This window comes from Gymnoscopelus microlampas, assembly GCF_963454915.1.
Source record: "Gymnoscopelus microlampas genome assembly, chromosome: 3".
Classification (NCBI taxonomy): Eukaryota; Metazoa; Chordata; class Actinopteri; order Myctophiformes; family Myctophidae; genus Gymnoscopelus; species Gymnoscopelus microlampas.
The window spans coordinates 10,709,730-10,729,903 of record NC_139940.1 but is presented as its reverse complement, the minus strand read 5'-3'; the positions used below and the strand labels follow the sequence as shown (position 1 = coordinate 10,729,903).

The 20,174-nt window shown below is 43.2% G+C and overlaps 1 protein-coding gene across 2 annotated transcripts in view; it reads left to right on the top strand.

Moving 5' to 3' along the window:
* The window catches only part of chn2 (chimerin 2), a 50,417-nt gene that overhangs the window by 2,368 nt on the left and 27,875 nt on the right, over positions 1-20,174 (top strand). For both annotated transcript variants that reach the window (XR_014600476.1, XM_084052833.1), the window contains exons 2-3: positions 11,611-11,649; positions 18,686-18,741. Coding sequence is in view for 1 of the 2 variants with exons in the window: in XM_084052833.1 (XP_083908959.1) it covers positions 11,611-11,649; positions 18,686-18,741 (95 nt within the window). In the remaining variant the exon portion in view is untranslated. The remainder of the gene's footprint in view (positions 1-11,610; positions 11,650-18,685; positions 18,742-20,174) is intronic.

Sequence of the window (20,174 nt, the reverse complement as noted above, 5' to 3'; positions counted from 1 at the left end):
TGTGTGTGTGTGTGTGTGTGTGTGTGTGTGTGTGTGTGTGTGTGTGTGTGTGTGTGTGTGTGTGTGTGTGTGTGAGTGTGTGAGACTGAGGGGGAGAGAGGGGGTATGCTTGGAATAGTCTGAAGGGGGGATGTGTACCGTAACTCTAAATCCAATAAACCTGCTTACACACACCTAAATACAACTCCACCATCGCCGCAGCGGCCACAATTTGAAAGAAGTTGTATAGCCTTTTTTATTTACAAAGCAACAATCCTTGTTAATGCTATACATAGGTCTGCCATTAGAGTGAGCAGTATAGTAGGCAGTGTTTATGTAGTATTTTCCCTCATTCTCCCTGCGTCCCCAACCGTACCGCACACCACACAGCTGGCGTCATGTTTCCCCAAGGCACTGCCCCAGTGAGAGCAACAGACACAGTGGTTCCAAGCCGATTCTTTTAGGCTTGTGGAAGCCCGCCGGCTTCAACAAAGCATTATCTCATGCCCCGCGTTACTGAGCGCGCTGGAGTTTCAGCATCTGACCACTGCGTCTTTAAGAGGAAAGTCTTTTTCTTACTGTGGCTGCAGAGGGCTGTCATTACCGCCGGGCCCTCAATATAATTATCAGAGGTTGCAAGCCTGTGTCCATGCCAAGGATGGAGTGGTGGTCACAAAGGGTATCATTATTTTCCTGCAGAGTTTTTTTGGAGTCGCACACAACATTTGAATAATCTCGTCTTTGAGGGCGTCTTTGACATATGTCTGCATTTGAGCTCCATATATTAGCCTCGTCTCTCTCTCTGAGCTCATGGCTATAAGTTGAAAAGAACCTCTAATGGGGATATCCCCAGAGACTTCTTCAGAGGAACCCTTTTATTACTTTGAGGCTGTTTCTCTTTGTAAAGTCATACCTGGAGTAACAGCAGGTGGGGAGATATGGTTCATTCAAGTCCACCAGACCACCACAGGCAGAGTTCATTGGGTTCGCTGACAGGAAATATTACGCCTGTGTGTGTGTGTGTGTGTGTGTGTGTGTGTGTGTGTGTGTGTGTGTGTGTGTGTGTGTGTGTGTGTGTGTGTGTGTGTGTGTGTGTGTGTGTGTGTGTGTGTGTGTGTGTGTGTGTGTGTGTGTGTGTGTGTGTGTGTGTGTGTGTGTGTTCTGACTTTGTTATCAGCCCCAGTGGTAAACCCTAATTAATAATGTAGTTATAATGTTGTCTTATTGCATACTACACTGTAAGGGTAAATAGCTTCCCATAACTACTACACAAGTAGTAGTTACAATACTTGTTATATATTTATGAAAAATGTCTCAATGGTATTTAGTCTAAGACCTTTTCATAGGTCATCTGACGCTCATTACATTACACTTTAATACAATGTAATTGTAATCACGTTTATAGCCTTATTACATATGTATTAGCACAGGGTTAGACAACCACTTATACCTGTTGTTGATCTACAGTATCGTGTGATCAGTTTGGCTATTGAGGTGATCAATTGAGTTGATCAAAAACAACCATTATTGTTTGATGTGCATGAACCTTTCTCCCCAGATAGTCAGAATTACCGTTTACTTTTATTATTCATATTAAGTTATTGACTCATTCTTTGTTAGATTTTATTATTAAATTATTAACTTTATGCTTCTAGCAGCCTGTAATGAGACATTAAAGCAATGGTGTGGGTTTCACTATCTGGCACTGGGTGATCACCCAAGCCTTGAAAAATGGCATGATCATGTGCCCGAAAAGGTTGCCCACCCGTGCATTAGAAACATCAAATTGATAAACCCCCATTCTGCATCATAGGCAGCAACTCTGCATTGATCTAATGAAAAATAAAAAAAGCGAGAGATAATCCGATATGTTTTGCAATCATTTGCTGTCCCTGGAAAAATCATTTGCGGCTCCGCTGCTGGCATGGTGCTCTAAGGTCAGGGGGGAGACTCCTACACATTCTTGGCGCTGGTCGGGCGTAAAAGCTGTGCTGTACTGTACCAGCACAATGTTCCCCTGACAGATCTCAGGAAATAAAGCATTACATATAAGTTGTGAAGTCATGAAACCCCTCCCCATCCTTCAGTTGGTTATACGTTTCTGCCGCATGTTGCTTCCTGTGTCCTTCTAGCAGAGTATACTTGTTGTCAGCGAGTGGGTGCTACATGAGTTATGACGTCGGTACCCGTTGTCAGCGCGTACTACTGTATGTATTACGACGCCAGTGCCGTACCTGTTATCAGAGCATTTGGTGGCCAGCTCATGATGTCAGTACTATGCTGTCATATTGATCACATCAGGGACAGACACATAGATCGTGTCACCATTCGCATCGCTCACATCTAGGATTGTAACGATTCTGGTTCCTTAACGATTCCCTCTTAACGGTCAGATTCCATAACGGTTCCCTTTAACGATTCCTATAACGGGTTTCAAATGAACCCTAACAGGTCTGTAACTCTGAGTGTGTACACTCTCAGAGTTATGGCGGTGGTGGTGCATGAAATGAAAAAGTTTGCGAACCACCGGTATTGTAATTGTATAGCAGACGTCAAGTCCACATACCAGCTCTGACAGTATGATAAAACCGGTTCCTGAAATGATTCCAAATGTTGGACCCGGCTCCTCACGATTCCTACGGTTCCGGATCCAAACCCCACTCACGTCGGGTCATTTGCGACGCTCTGTGTGAATTTGCGGTTGGTCGCCTTTGCATTGACTTTGCATGTAATCGTGGTGGTGCACGCTGATCGGACCGACTTCACACTCGACACTGCACGCCTTTGGGGTGTCGGCAACGCACACGTGTTCTTGAGATATGCGAAGGACAGACGTGTATGCACTCGCACAGAGAGGTTTGTAACATAGATCTAGATAGATGTCAGCTCCTTTCCGGGATGACTTAAGAGACAGGGATTTCCGATGGAATGTTGGAAACAATTCTCTTTTTCTTTTGCTTCTATGCAGACTGGAGAGTGTAGAGAGCGAGACAGGACATTTAAGCGAGGGAGGAGAGTCGTGCAACACAGGTCTCCGGACAGAATTGAACCGAAGGGGATGTTGCGATGATGATGTGGTCGACGCAGTATTCCGGCCATCTATCTTTGTTTGCACCCCCAATACGCGGCATCTATGCCCTTCCTTCCTCTATCTATTCACACGCACTAGGGGGGTGACGTCACTATAGCTAAAAGAATCTCTGATGGCCAACAGGCAAAAACCTCCTTACATTTAAACTAGAACACGGAGTGTTGTTGAACACTTATCGTACAGCTGCCCAAAGGCTCTCCAGCCCACCCAGTGTCAGATAAACACACCACCAGAGAACCTCTGACAGAGATACTACTTACAGTATACTAGTCAGAGATTGTATCTGGTGAGTAGCTGTCTAGAGCATTGGTTCTCAAAGTGGGGTCCGGGGACCCCCAGGGGTCCTTGAGGGAGTTCCAGGGGGTCCCCAGCTAAATGATAGATTAGGCACCAAATGGACCCTTATGGGTCTGTAACTCTGAGAGTGTACAAATGGAACCAAATGGACCCTAACGGGTCCATTTGGTTCCATTTGTACACTCTCAGAGTTACATTGACATAGATTTTAGAATATAAATTGCGGTCCAAGTGATAGAAATTCCATTAAATGGGGGTCTGTAGCCCTAATGCATGTCAAACTGGGGGTACTTGAAATTAAAATGGTTGAGAATCACTGCTAGAGCCGTAAAAAGTCTTCTCTTATGGGGGTCCCTGGCATATCTTTTGAAATGGGGGTCCGTGGGCTAATAAGTGTCTATTTGGGGGTCCTTGGCACGAAAAAGTTTGAGAACCACTGGTCTAGAGTTGCTGGTTTCATATGCTTCATTTATGAAAGCGACACATTGTGAGCTTGTAGATCGGGTATTTGCTGATTGGTTATTTATTTTTGGCACTCGACACCACCGTACCGCCAAGTATAAATACATAGCGAGTGAGATTGTATCTGGTGTGTGGTGTAGCAATCTGGAGATGCTGGTTTTGGGGGCAGAGTAAACCACAGATGGTCTCTCTACAGGAGGGTCGCTTCTGATGTTATGGTCAGTCTGTGTGTGTATTGCATGTACGATTGTGTACACTTCTACCCCCGTGTGTGTGTGTGTGTGTGTGTGTGTGTGTGTGTGTGTGTGTGTGTGTGTGTGTGTGTGTGTGTGTGTGTGTGTGTGTGTGTGTGTGTGTGTGTGTGTGTGTGTGTGTGTGTGTGTGTGTGTGTGTGTGTGTGTGTGTGTTCCCACTTGACACCGTGTTTAATATGTGTATGGATTGTGTATGTGTCCACATGCCTATGTGTGTATGTGTCTGTGACCCTGAATGTGCATGTGTGTGCCTGTACAGTATATGTACTACTACAAATTAATAAATGATAATTGTATTTAGACAGCGCTTTTCTCCAAAGTGCTTTACAGTGTGCATTGCATTATATTCACACAAACACACTCCGATGTCAGAGGAAGCCATGCAAGGCACCAACATGTTCATCAGGAGTAGTTAGGGGTTCAGTGGGTTCAGTGTCTTGCTCAAGGACACTTCCACACTAAGCCAGGAGGAGCTGGGGATCGAACCGGGAACCTTACGATTCCCAAGTACTGTACATGTGTTTATTGGTTTGCGCACACTTACACGTGTGTGTGTGTGTGTGTGTGTGTGTGTGTGTGTGTGTGTGTGTGTGTGTGTGTGTGGGTGTGCGTGTGTGTGTGTGTGTGTGTGTGTGTGAGTGCGCATCTCCATATGGGTAGGATGACATGGATGTCTTTCAGGCCATATGCTGTGCACCATAGTCTGTCAGTTTATGGATTTTGTGGTTATGAGGAGAAAACGTCTGTAGTAACATCCGTCGTCCTTCATTAACCATGAGCTGAGATGATACCGCAGGCCCCTGTGCTGTTCAGAACTCATAAATGCTTTAACTAGACTGAGAGCTACTGGCTGCATTAACATGCACACTAGTACACAGTGTAATTCCTGATTCATTCTTAATTGCGTGCTGTGTCGTGCACCAAAAATAGCAGATAAGCTCACAATGTGTCGCTCTGTGCCGTGTGGTGAGCTTGTAGATTTGCTATTTTGCGGTGTGCAACATGTACGCATGTACACATGTGCCCTCAACCAAGTGTAAATCAGGCATTACGATGTTAAATGAACCAGATGAATCAGATTGAATCAGATTTACACGACAGTTGCTATAGTCTGGGGTATTGCCTTGATCAGGTTAACATCTAATGATTGTGTAGGCTACATAATCATTGCAGCGTTCAGCTGTGCAGTGTGCACCCCCCACTGCCTCTACTACACACAGATTCATCCTGCTGTGTCGAGGTTGATTTATCTTGGTGCTGAAGGTTACCTCTGTGGATGAAGTCTTAAGCAATCTTGATCTTTATTCATCTCATATTCTCTCTCCCCACGATGGCAAACAGACGACGGTAATTATTTTATCGAATGCTTCTGACTGGTGGGTAATGGAGGGCGCCACAATTAATATCAGTCTCCTCCGGGGAGGGAAGATGCCACCGGCTGCTCCGCTATCTCAAATTCACCCCGATAAACAGACAAGACGCAAACTCAGTCCCACCACACTTTGGAATTCCTTTTGATGTCCTTCCTTATGTTTCTGTGCGCGTGCATGTGCGCACGTGACTCTGTGTGACGTGTATGTATCCATGGTCTTTGTCTATTATGTCTGTGCGTCTGTGTCATGGTGCTTGTGGCTGTGCTGTATGCTGTACACCATTGGTTCTCAAACCTTTTCGTGCCAAGGACCCCCAAATTGATATGTATTTGGCCGCGGACCCCCACCTGAAAATATGTTGTGCCAGGGACCCCCAGAAGCAAAGACTTGTGTTAAAAATGTTCGCCCTTTTAAAAAAGAGATTTAAAGATTTGCACACATTTTCAAGATTTTTCAAAAATAGCAGATCTACAAGCTCGAGCTTGTAGATCTGCTATTTGGTATCCCCCCCAAGGACCCATGGGGGTCCCCGACCCCACTTTGAGAACCAATGCTGTGCAGTACTGTAGCTTCATACGCAGCATTTGCAAGCGTGTGCATGTTTGCAATAAGTCTGTGCCAGAGTTTGCATCAGCTCATGACTCCCCCCTGTCCAATAACGCTCCCTATTCTTCAACCCCAGACGCTGCAGGATTCTTTAGACTCAGATGGCATCAGTTATTAAACCAAATCAGATTGAAAAGAGCATATTTGGCAGACAGCCAGATGAAAATCACGTTCTTTAAAACTGAGCTCCACTAGAATAATTCATCTGCATCGGGCCGGGCTGCTGCAGAGGCACCGTGACAAAGCTCCACTGTTTCTGAGGACAATACGTTTTTCCCCTGACCATTTGGCTACGTATCAACAAATGGAGCCTGAAGCCTAATCAATGGTTAGTGAACTCAGACGTTCCCCCGGGAGGTTCCCCCTGCACAGAGTACATGCCCTTAAGATGTCCCCTCCTCCATAGATCTGCAATAGTACACGTGTCCACTGTCAATCAAATGCATGATGGTTAAGATAAGATGAGCGATAAGATCAAACTTGATTTGCGCTTTAACATGAGGTTGCTTCATCAGCGAGGGACAGGATAGAGTTACAGGAAGAACCATTTAGCTACTAGGTTTCTTCACGGGCTGAAAACCACATTTTGAATAGAATAGATCCTCAATTCTGAGTGGTAAAAAACCCTTGGGTAAATACATTAAGGCAGTGGTTCGCAAACGTTTTCATTTCATAGAAACTTGAAATAACTCTCAGACCTGTAAGGGTCCACATTTAGAACCCCCTCAAGGGACCTTCAGGGTCCCTGGACCCCACTTTGAGAACCACTGCAGCATTAAGGCAATGTTTATTCAGACTGGCAGCCCAAATCAGATGTTGGCCTGTCCAGATTGGAATCAGATTGGTTTGATCAAGTCTGAACAGTGGAAAAACCACATAGTAACAGATATTGAACCATATTCCTGGTTTGAAATGCAGAAAATAGCAGATCTATAATCTCACAGAGCTAAGCTTGTAGTTTTGCTATTTTCGGCAACGTCTGAATATAGGATGTCTGCAAAAAGGATATGTATAGGGAATGTTTATGCTAAATACAGTATATGAAGAAGGAGTCCATTATACAGTAGAAAGTGTGCAATTTTACAATTATCCAGTTCTTGTGCTTAGACACTGTAATGAAGGGAAAGCTTGTGGAATTAACTACTGTATTGAGGGTTTCAGGCTATAAACAACAACAACACAGCAGTCCTGATTTGTACATTTCTCGTTATATTTTTCATTATTATTATTATTAATATTATAGTTTTAGAATTGCTAGAGTTCAGCAGCTGACAGGATGCTGATGAGGGCTTCACATGTCTCCTAGCAACAAAAGATTGAGGAAGCTGTCTATAACTAACTATCTAAATCAATGATGAGCTTTAGTTCATTTTGGGTACAGTACTGGCGTGTGCCACCATGCTCTGGTAACCTGCAGTGCCAGTTTAATGGGTAGGATAGTGGAGGACAATATGGAGGAAATATGATGAATGCCTGCAGTCTTTACTTGCCAGTGTGACAGATGAGAATAGAACAAGTATCCTAATCTATAAGTAAACTATAACTATATTCAGACAGTGAGACATTAGCAATCACACATGCCCAGGCTTTCTCTCTCTCAAGTTTTCTCTGTCAATCACTCTCTCTTTCCCTGAGACACTCTCCCTCGCTCTCTGTCACTCCCACACACACACACACACATACTCACCTAAACAAAGACACAGCCAGACGCACACTATTGACTATACATTCACTCTCTAACTCCTAACCTTACTGTAACCTCATACATATAATTTGATGTAAACCCTTTTTCTAACTCCTAACCTTACTGTAACCTCATACATGTAAACCCTTTTCCTAGCTCCTAATCTTAACCTAAACCTAATCCTCTTCATCCTAAACCCAGACCAAAGCCTTAACCACTTAAACCCTATATATACTTTGCTGACCGGAGTCTCTCAGAGGTCTATAGGCTAGGCTCCCCCATTTTCCCTCTACACCAAATCTATCATCTTAAGATAAAAGTTCTTTCTTTGGGCATTGTTAAGCCTTCATAGCGATAGTGGAGAGAGACAGCAGGAGAGAGAGATGGGGAAGGACAAGGGCCTGGGTCGGCTGCTCAAGGACTGTGCCTTAAAGGAGGAGTTCACCCAAAAAAATAGTTATTTTCTATCAATTGCACACTACATGAAGCCTTGAATTCATGGATTTATTTATTTATTTTTTACAAATCTCTTTATTATTTTTTTCAGACAAATTGAAGTCACAGTAGTGTCAGGCAGTAGAACAAAGAGGTCTGATTTTTTGACAAAAAAACTACAAATAAACAAAGCACATTATGACAAACAATAAAAATGGGTACAGTAATCAAAGGTACATGTTAATAGAGGTCATGAAAATGATAAGAATTAAAATAAAAACGGACAAGACAGACTGTGGCATTCCTAAGCCAATAATTTGATGACCGGGTGTGTATCCGGTAGGAGACACAAACAATCTACTTTGTGTCTCCTACCGGATACATTAGCCGGTAGGGGACGGGAATCAAATTATTGGCTTACGAATGCCACAAAAACAAAAATAAATCCATGGATTCAAGGCTTCATGGGGTGTGCAATTGATAGAAAATAAGTCATTTTTTGGGTGAACTACTCCTTTAATGGTATGTGCTCTACCAGGTGGGCCACCGGGGCGCCCCTACTCCCAAATCTCTTCGCCCCAGGAAAGGGACTCTAAGATTCATGTGATTAAACCAAAAACACTGCCTTGAAATAGCGAGGATCAGCAAAATGGCCTCACTTGGGGGGGTTTCTTTTTTACCTCTCTTTTATGTTTTGAATGTTTCTTCCTCTCTCTATCCCACATTTTATCCTCACAAGAACTGAAGTACAAGAGCACATTCCTTCAGGTTCTTTAGATCCCCACAGGGTTCCAGCCTTTGAGTCCGACCCTCAGGTGTGTGTACTCTGTGCTGGTGGGCGTGCACCTGCAATCCTGCCTAGTGAACAGTGGCGCACGCGCGCTCGTGTGTGTGTGTGTGTGGGTGTGGGTGTGTGTGGGTGTGTGTGTGTGTGTGTGTGCGTGCGTGGGTGCTATTGATCTGGTGATAAATGTGCGGGATGTTTTAAATGAAGACAGCATATCTTCTGCACCAGCGTGATTCATTGTTCACGTGATTCAGCCAATTACTCTAGTTGTCAAATGACTGTACCAGGGGTTGATGTATGCGAGTGCCGTGATCCATCACAGACACATTGCACGGGTTCAGTGCCTCGATAACATTAAAGCCTCCGAAGGCAAATTAAGTCAGAACTTACAAATTAAATTCAGCGATAATAGATATTGGGGCATCCAAATACAAAGTGGTCTTCTGTGGAAATTACCCAACTAGTGTTTTAGAGCAGCAGTTCCCTGAGCGGTTGGATCAGGGCCCACTTGAATATCTTAAAAGTATTTGCGGCCTACCCCTCTGACCACTTGACACAGCAGAGCATCAGAGCATGTCTATTTTAATGATCAATCAATCGCTTGGATCAATAGAACTGACATAGTCTATTTATTCCCATTTATCGGAATGACAAACTCTTTTTAAGGTATTAAAGGAAAAAAAACATAACATTATTTGTACATAATGTTTATTTTTTTATAATAATTTTATATTATCATCAAAATATTTAAAATATTTTGGGTCCGACTTGCAATATACTCATGGCCCACCAGTGGGCCCCGGCCCTCAGGTTGGGGATCGCTGTTCTAGAGCATGAAAAGCATGAAAGACACAATACAATGTGTTATCCAGGTGGCTCACACAGCTAGTGTTCCTACCATAATAGGCACCGACCCAACTATGTCGAGATAGGGTTGAATCTGGTCATCTCTCTCTCACTCTCTCTCGGCTATTCGTTGTCCGAAGCCCCTTATGATCAGGTTGTATGGATAGGCATAGGGCCAATGTCCACCAGACACAGTTCTGATACATGCATGTATGGACATACTGTAGGTTTTTCTGATCTATGTAATAACCTTAATCAAAGGGATTAAAAAAACACAAAACAACTCAATAGTCAGCTGTTGGCTGACTAGTTGACTATTGTGAACCATCCCTAATCCATTCCCAGAATGCATTGCCCTGTGTCTTCCTTCCTGTCTAAATTGGTCAGAAGTGACACTGAGCTTTCTTTGTTAGTCTTTGAACTGTTAGATCAAGGAATGACATTGACCTAGCTACTGTCCTCATTCCTGTGTCAGTCTGTAGATCAAGACCGGAGACATTCCACTCATGGGATATTTTTAGCCTCCCCATTAGCAGGCATTCCAGGAACGTGATCACGGCAGCCTAATCAGACATCAACCATCGAAGACATCAGCCGCTTAATCATTCCACCGCTTTCTCCCCTGAGGAATAAAAAATAATCTCCCGGGTGTCAAGTTTTGGAATGATATCTCCTTCCCTCATTTAATTAAATAGCATTGTTTGAACCTGTTTGTTTGTACCACCTGGGTAAGGTAGGTAGACCTTTATTAAGTCAGTTTGAGCTTCACCCAGCTGATGGCTGCTCAGATGGTCGTTGGGGCTGTTAGGGAAATGTCTTGCTCAGGGACACTTTGACACATGTAACTGGACAGAATGGGGATCGATTTAACAACATGAATCCCACTGTCCCTATTCTGGGGCAAACATTCAGTGAAAATATGCCATCGACAACAGGGACGTGCACAGATAGACTCTAGGTGGCGCTAGAGCACCTGCCCTTTGCCCTCTTGACCAGAAGTGCCCTTTTGAAAAAAAGAAAAAAAAAAAAGCTTTTTTTTCCCAGTTTACAGCAGGGGTCTTCAACAGGGGGTCCGGGGGTCCTCAGAGTTACGACAGGGGTCCGCCAAATCTTTATGTGATATGATTTTTCTTTTTACCATAACCTAGCATCCCTTTTCTGAGGAGAACTTTGGCCAAAAATAGCATATCCACAAGCCCACAACGCCTCGCGCTGCGAGGCGTTGTGGGCTTGTAGATCGGCTATTTTTGGCAAAGAGGTATAGGTGTAGAGGGAAAAAAGAGTAGACCAAGTAAACAATAAAAAGTATAATTTACTTGAGCACCTGCCCCTCAAAATGTCTGTGCACGCCACTGATCGACAAGATCACAACGCGTTGCGTCGCAAAGGCGTAGAGGGGAAAAACGGAGACGAACAAATATAGAGCGCTGGGAGACCCCGGTCAACTTAGTACATAGGGTTTTAAATAATAATAGGCGGTAATATTGACCCGGTGGAGACATGCGGTAAGCAAAAAAAAAAACAAGCGGAGAATCTGTATCGATCGGCCTTTCGTCAGGGGACACCGAACAGAACAAAAGTGTGTTCACCGGTGGCTCTCCAGAGGCATCGGCCCGGTGTGAAATCTCATGCATAATTATAGCAGAGAAGATAAACAGTGTTGACATACCCTACCCTGTGGGATGAGCTCACCGCCAGCCCACAGGGGAGGGAAAAGTAGCAGAGACTTTTAATGAGAGAGTCTATTAACACCGTGCTGGGTTTGTAACACTACCTCTCCCTTGTTTCCTTTGCAGACCCAGAGGATTACCAGCCGCCCATATGGAAGTCCTACTGTAAGTACTGTATCTGTCGAGTCATGTGCGTTGATTAAGAATGTGTAAGCCTGAACCCCCCCCCCCCCCTGCCTCCATGCCGATGCTTGTCAAAATAAAGGAGCGTTTATGTTCTATGATCTATAAATAACAGGTATAGCATTTATTTCCTGCATGTGGAAGAATTGGGTTTTCACACTATAGGGGGAAGTCAATATGTTGCAGTTAAATGACTCACACACACACACACACACACACACACACACACACACACACACACTTAAACATGCACAAACATACTCACATCAGGGATCAAAGGCACAAGCATACCGGTACGCACACGCACGCACGCACGCGCGCACACGCACACACGCACAATGCAGTTAAATGCCAAACACACACACACACACAACATGCACACGTACACACAAGCATGCACAAGCTTATACTCATGCAAATAAGTGATCACATACCCAGACATACACAGCCACATGATGCACACACACTCACACACACACACACACACACACACACACACACACACACACACACACACACACACACACACACACACACACACACACACACACAGTCACACACAAAGGCAAATCCCAGGTCTCTGAAGAAAATAGGTTGGCATCAGCCAGGAAATGCAATTCCTACTGTACCTGCAAAGCGGCTCAGTTAAAAATGGCGATGTGTTTGGGAACAGTCAGCTCATTAAACGCTGCTGTGTGGAGCGCAGAGGAAATGGGTTGACTCCCCAGAATATCTGCATGGCATCTGCTACAAACTGCAGGAACTCAGCAAAAATTACTTTTTCACGCAACAGCATGTTGAGGAAGGGACCGTGTCTGTGGCTTACTTTGAGCTGGATACATTACATTAGCTTACATTAGCTTAGATTAGGTACTGTACATTAGGTCTAGAGAAGGTAAAGGCAACACATTTATTCTTCATCATCCTCATTCTGATGAGATGAAGATGAGATTAAAACATCAACAAATAATGTTGTTCCGAACTCCATATACATTTGGAGTTCGGAGTATTTGCACAGTATGGTACCTGTCTTTACTGTGTACTGTTTTTACTGTATCCAGTGCGGCATCTCATCTTTAAAAAAAGGTTTATTTACTTAGCTTTATTTACAGTAAACGCAACACAGGTTTTCCGCCAGAATCGAAACAGTAACTTTGCAATAATGTGATCAATGCACTACCCAGTCACCCACTAGTGCACCCCATTATCTCACCGTGACAGGCTATTTACTGTATGCTATATACTATATATATATTGTATACTATTGATTCAGTTGGAGATAGAAGATAGGCATTTCCCACCCACCGTCCGTCCAGGCTATGGGACCAGCGTCTGTGACTACAAATCCCATCATAGAACCATTGCAGTGGCATTGCAGTCCATCCGTACTATGGGACCGCAACAACAGATTCCACAACCAGTGGCAAAGATGCTAATAAATAGCGTACATTTGTGAAAAGTGAAACATTGGCTTCCTCACTCGCTGCATATCATTGTGGTCGGGGCGGGCGGAAACCTTGTATCTCATTCTCCATATCTCAACTTTTTATGTTTTCTCGTAATTTAATGCCTTACTTTGTCACATAAGAGTGTCGCACAAACGTAGGCAAAATAGCAGATCTGCAAGCTCACAACGCGTTTTTATCAAAAAAAGAAAAGGAACGTTCTTTGTACATACACGGTTTCCACCCGACAGCGTTGATATGCCAATGGTAACTCCCCTTGTGCAAGTTCAGATCGATTGGTCAACCCACTGAGGAGAGAGATGGATGAGGAGCGATGGAAGGACGGACAGTTTAGTTTATTCCATAGTAGGATACTCAGCTACAGTATGGTTTGCTGTATGTTCATGGCTCAGTCGAATTATTTCTGTGCACCATTCTCCTACGTTAGTGCTTGCCTGATGCCTCCTCTCATCTCCCCCTGCCCCCCCCACCCCTCCCCGCATCCCCTCTGCCCTCTGCACTCAGGTGTATTTTTAGACCTCCGTATGTCCCAGTCCTGGAAGTGGAAGATTTCCCAGCATCTTTGCCGGTGTGACTTAAGTCACCCTGACAAAATAACACAATTTCACAGTCAGGACTTCTCCTTCCCTCCTGCCGTGGTTGAGACGTACTGTAGCTCAGCCTTACACAGCAGTTTCTCTATCCGCTAGGACTGTACAGCGCAGTCGGGGGAAAAAAGCACACAGTGCACTGTGCATCATTTCTGGCAACGGTTACCCTACCCCGAGCCAGAAGGACCGTGTCTTGTCAAACTGGAAGAAATATTAAAGGTTATTAAAAAACAGGGGCTACATTATGTAGCAGCCGTTTCTTTAAATCAGTGATTCTCCGCCTTTTTAGTTTCATTGACCCCCAGTTTGATATGCATTAGGCCACGCACACCCTCCTTAACACTGAGAGTGTACAAATGGAACCAAATGGACCAGTAGGGGTCCATTTGGTTCCATTCGTAGACTCTTAGGGCTACAGACCCGTGAGGGTTCATTTGGTTCCTAGCTATCAATCATTTAGCAGAGAACGGCTTTAAATGGTGCTTTTCTTTTATCGGTTTATGCAACCGGTTTTGGCAACCAATACGAATAGTTTTAACTGATAGAGTATTAGACAGAACACTCAGTGTGCCAAGGCCAGTTAATGCTTAAAGAGAATTTGACATGCTTCTGAAGGGCGTGTGGGTGACACCATTGGGAGTTGGCTGCTTTGCCTTGCAAAGCTCAACATTGACTGACCCTGAACTGCCTGCACCAGTCTATTCCAGCTATTTTATTGACTCATCTGTTCTTATGTGTTTTAACATGCTGTGCTTTCAGGTCTGTTTTAAAGCTATAAATTGCACTTTGGTAGAGGTTCAGGTTGTGTAGTTACCTTGTAACTGCAAAAGGAATGTGAGTGCTCATCACAAACAACAGTCTCTAACCGGGTGCACGGTTCAGAATGAATTAAAACTAAAACTAAAAGATCAGTCCTTTTAGGACTAACTACAAACGGATGCGTTTCGCCGTGAGCCTTCTTCCTTCAGCATGTCACATGCTGAGGAAGGCTCTCGCTGTCATCGTTGACCTTTGCATTTGTTCTGCTTTTATTTTGAAGCACATTGAGTTAGCGCTTGCCGTATGAATGTGCTATATAAATAAACGTGACTCGACTTCTAGTGCTGTCCGTGCTAGACAATAAAATATCCTAAAAGGACTTGGCAGTGAACGCTGGTGATCTTTTTGTTTTAGTTTGTGTAGTTACCTTGCCAATTCAGCAACTCCAAATCAACAGAAAGTTGAAATGTTTATTCTTATTGTAATGTTACAGTACATACTGGTAGAATTTGCTTCGTTTACATTTGTTTATGTTCTAAAAGGGGGACTTTGAGACCTGAGTTACCGTTCATCGGAGCAACTGAACGTATCTCGGCTATGCAACCCAAACCTCTACTAAAGTGTCATTTTACCTTACCATGCTGCTTCAAGTCTTTCCTTGAAAAAAAATGTCTCAAGTTGACCACCATCTAGTTAACTAATTAACTAACTAACTAAATAAATAAACATTCACCAAACTCTCCTTTTAGATACCAAGAAGCCAAATCAAAACAGAGTGTTGCTACTGTAACATACTGTAGCAATGTGACAATATTTCCAAGCATACTTACTGTATGTACTGTAGGCCTATATATCATGATTTACATGTCAATATCTGTCAAATATCATGGTGAAACTGTGGAAACAGCAGTTAAGCTATCTTTTATTTAACAGATGAATTCTGCCCAGCTGTGATACTGTTATGTCTGGGTGATTTTCTCTCCTGCATGCCTCACATTCTTCATTTCCTTTTTCAATGGTTTCGGTGATTTTCTCTGAGCTCTGCCAAGCACTTTCAAGTATGGCTAATCCTACAGAAGCTTGGTAGTGTTCATATCGGTGTGTGTGCACGCGCGTGTGCGTGTGTGTGTGTATTTGTGCGTGTCCTCATTCAGGTCAAAAGGATTAATGTATACCGTTAGCATCCCGCATTAGCGCTCGAGCAGGGCTGTCGTTGTGAAATATGGTCCCCATTCACACAAAGGGGATCGCAGGTATACGGTTGCTGTCATATAAAGCACTGAGGGATTAGCTGTGTACTTCTAGGTGTACTGTGTACTTCTAGGCTAATGGCTCCTGTTAGACCTCTTCTGCTGCCTTTGCAGTGGACAAGGACATCAAGCAATGAGTGATCAGTTGCACTGTTGGTCCACAGCATCCTGAAGACCAGCACTAGGTTGCACCAAGGTAAACTGTAGTAGATTGAACGTCATTTCTAATTGGTGTTGCAGCACCTGAAAAGGTTCAACTAGGTATGAGAAGTCCCTGTTTCGATTCCCTGTTTCAATTCCCTCTTTCAATTCCTTGTCCCTGTTTCGTCCTCTAGCCTCTGGCCGGACTATTTGCTGCATGTTGCTCTCATACTCTCTATATTTTCCCTGACTCTCTCCACTGTACCTGTCAAATGAAGACTCAGAAAAGCTGCCCCCAAACTTTACACCAAAAAAAAGTTACTACCTAAATCTGACACCTACTGTTGCACCTACTGTTGCACCATCAAGTTCATTCTGAAGAGAGAACTTTCACCCAATTGGTGCAACAGTCTGCAGTAGCTTAATACCTCCCTTTGGCTCAGTGGTCAATGTCTAGTTTCACATACAGGAAACCCGGGTTTGAATCTAGGTGGTTACACCTGCACTTACAGTAGTGTCAATAATAGAACTGTCTGGAAACCAAAAGGGCCACAGGTTCAATCCCTGCCACAGTAAAGTGACCTTGAGCAAGATACTTGTATCCGTAGCGTAGCTGCTCTAAGAGCATCAGCTAAATGTAAAGCATTCTCAGTGTTATTTAACTCAGCAGAGTGTAAGAACAGACTTGCATAAACACTATAGTGTTAGTATAAATACTATGCCAGTATTTGTATAAATACTATGCCAGTGTTTATATGACCACCATGTCAGTGTATTATTTTAACCACTTATACAAATATACTTTGTCGTATGACAAATAGCGAAAATAGATGAGCTACATTCGTACAAGATCACAACGTGTCACTTGTTGTGAGCTTATAGATCAGCTACATTTGCTATTCTATTCAAACAATCTTGAAATTGTTTGAATTTTTTTGGAAATCTATCTAGTGAGTGAGTGAGTGAGTGAGTTTGTCACCAGCGTATCTCGAGAACTGCCGGTTGACTTGGAACTCGCCGTGCGTATCGCCGAGGCCTTGAGGGTGTGGCGTCCTAAGTGGGAAGTCGGTCAGTTCAGCAGATCTCCCAAAGAAATAGATAAATCCGCAAATCCCCATCTAAAATGGAGTACCCTGATGGCATCAATATGATGTCATATTACTGACGTCATAGACTGGCCTGGATGCATCACACGGAACTCCATATATGGGTTTAAAAGTGACTCAAACAGGTGACAGGTAAAGCGGGTATTGCATAACCGTGTGGGGCATGCATTCCCAACGGGCACCAGTCTAATATTTGGAAATGTTCTACTATAATGACATGCCCAAAAGAGGGATGCCAGGTTGAAAGGGGTGAAACTCTGCCAGAGTTCGTTGAACACTTGTGATATATTCAATCACACTTGAGGAACGCCTGCCCCCGAAGCCATATCCACACTGTGAGTGACAGCTCCCAAATCCACACTTGTCAACCCAAAATAAACACTGAGCCATACTGTACATCCTCACTGACAGGAAGTCTCTGAATAAGAGCACCAGCTAAGTAACTGAAATGGAAATTTGGGGCATGGTGGTGACACAACTGATTACTATGCATGTCACGTACTATACAGTAGACAAGGCAAGGCAATGTTTAAATTTACATTAAGCATTGAGACATTAAGACAGACCATTGTGAGGGTGCAAAAGAATCACATTATAAAAGGACATTTTGAATACGCAATAAACACAATTACAGTGCAGAATGAAAACTCTGTAAAAGCATGCTGCAAACAGAAAGGGTTTCAGCTTTGATTTATAAGAACTGAGAGTTGTAGCAGACCTGCAGTTTTCTTGTAATTTATTCCAGATACAGCATGCGATGCATAAAAACTGAACGCAGCTCATCCATGTTTAGTTCTGACTCTGGGTTCGGTGGATGGTTCATGGTGTAGCCAAGTTCAGGAATGTATTTTTGGCCATAAACCATTCAGTGCTTTATAAACCAACAGCAGTATTTTGAAATCTATTCTTTGACAGGCAGTGTAAAATCTAAGAACTGGAGAGATATCATCCACTTTCCTGGTACTATACTAGTAAGGACTCGTGCAGTAGTCGTCTGATCGATTTTTTTGGGAGACCTGAAAAAAACACAGATACAGTAATTACAGAGTCTAATGAAGATGAATGCATGGACACGTTTTTCCAAATCTTGTTAAGACATAAGGGCATGTCCACACATCCGCGTCCCGTTCACTTCCATTCTATGGAAGCAATGGGGTGGAGTGTCCCGCTGCAGCATTTCGCGGTCAACGCGCCTGAAGCATGGAATTCAACACTGTTGAACTTTGACCGGGGCGTCAGCAATGGGAAAGAAGTGTGTTGTTGACCCCACTTGACAGGCTTGTAGTTTTCTTTTTGTGAGCCAACCACTCCACGAACTACATACCAAACAACCAGCACTGCCCACAATCTGCAAGACAACATGGGAAATGTATGTGTCTGACGCTTCGGCATGCGTTGGCAACTCCCCCCGCGTATGTGTGACTGTAGCCTAAATCCTTTAATTTTTTATATTTTATTAACATGGTAAATGTCAGAGGCTGACTTTGTATTTTGTCTTAATGTGGCTATTGAAATTCAGACCTGAGTCAGACCGACTTACCACATTTTGTGTGCGAACACACCTATGGCCTGTGCTTGCCTCTCTCTCTGCCCTGTCTTTGCTGTCATACACCATTGTCACGCATTTGCACTTGATGTGTTTACATTCTGCGCTGAGCACCCAGGGGACAGAAGACCCCATTAACTTCCATGTTTGTCTCTGACAGTGTACCAGCTACAGCAGGAGGCCCCCAGGCCCAAGAGGGTCACATGTCCTCAGGAGGTCAGTATATATAGTATCTGTAAATAGATATGGTGCCAGGCTACAGGCCAGGGTCACGTTAAAAGTCACACTAACAGTCAACACGGCTATAGTGCCCTGTAAATTACTGAGGTTTAATGTATCTCTGAGTTAAAGGGGATGTAAGTGATAATTCTTTTGTTGTTGTTCCGATAGTAATTATCGTCATCATAGAGTGTTTGTTTAGTAACAGGGGTCTCCCCGTCTCTCCAGCTTTTTAGAAAACAAAAAATACATTTACAGGTTGGGATGCCAATCTTGTCATACAGGATACAGCATAAAAGTGAAATTGGAAGTGATGAACTTGGAACTGGAACACTATACAATTGAAGCTTATGAATGATCTTTGTCAGGGTTCTCATTCCTGATTAGATACAATTAGTATCCTGACCTGATTTTTTTATATCCTGTTTGTTCACTAAAGAAACAAACACTGATAGCAACGATTACTTTTGGAATACAGAGTTTTAACTTTTAACAAAAACCATAAACCTCAAAAACATATTACTTACACCCCCTTCAAATGTGAATTTGACTGTGTACACTAGAGGGTTTTTATGTCTCTCTACTTATGGTTCTGTACTTTCCTGTTATCAATCAAATCAAACCTAAGAGGAGTTGGCACGTGTCATGTGTAACGATTGTGCCAGTGCAATCCATTTCTGATGGGAGCAGTGTGTACCTTATTGACAAAGCACTTATGATGGCACCATTAGTTTGAAGAGAACGACTGTGACTGCAGCCATGAGCTAAGCTAGACCTTTATTCAAAATCGACAACTGGGAATTCACAAAAATAGGAGATTGTGTTTTCGACTTCCAATATGTAGATTGTGATTCAAAGTCATTGTTGATTATGTTCTTATATATACTTATTATATTATTATATATATACACACACATGTGTGTATGTATATATATATATATATATATATATATATATATATATATATATATATATAAATGGCTTTACATTTTTATGTCATGTGAAAAGTTTCCTTTTCGAGAGAACTAGTAGAAACCATATGGTATATAATGTCTTATAAAACACCTCTAAGAAAATGGGACACGTTCATGTAAAATATCTGCAAGGAATAATGAGATTTTCTTTCCGAAGCACTTTCTTTTTTGGCTGGGTTGATATTTAAAAGCACCAACCTTGCCTTTTAGAAGATATAACTAGACTGAAAGCTGCGATACTAAAAGACGCCCTACTTCCTCAGGTCACCATCTCCGAATTAAGACTTTGTGCTGGTATTTCCTTCATTTTGACCCCACCCAGTGAAGCACATGATGAAAAGTATATTGATCTGAACTGTTCCCTATGCTTGTGAGACTTCCACTGCGGATAAGACTACACACACCCTAACATCACACTGTAATCATTCATTCTCCATCCGTCACCATGCTGTCTGC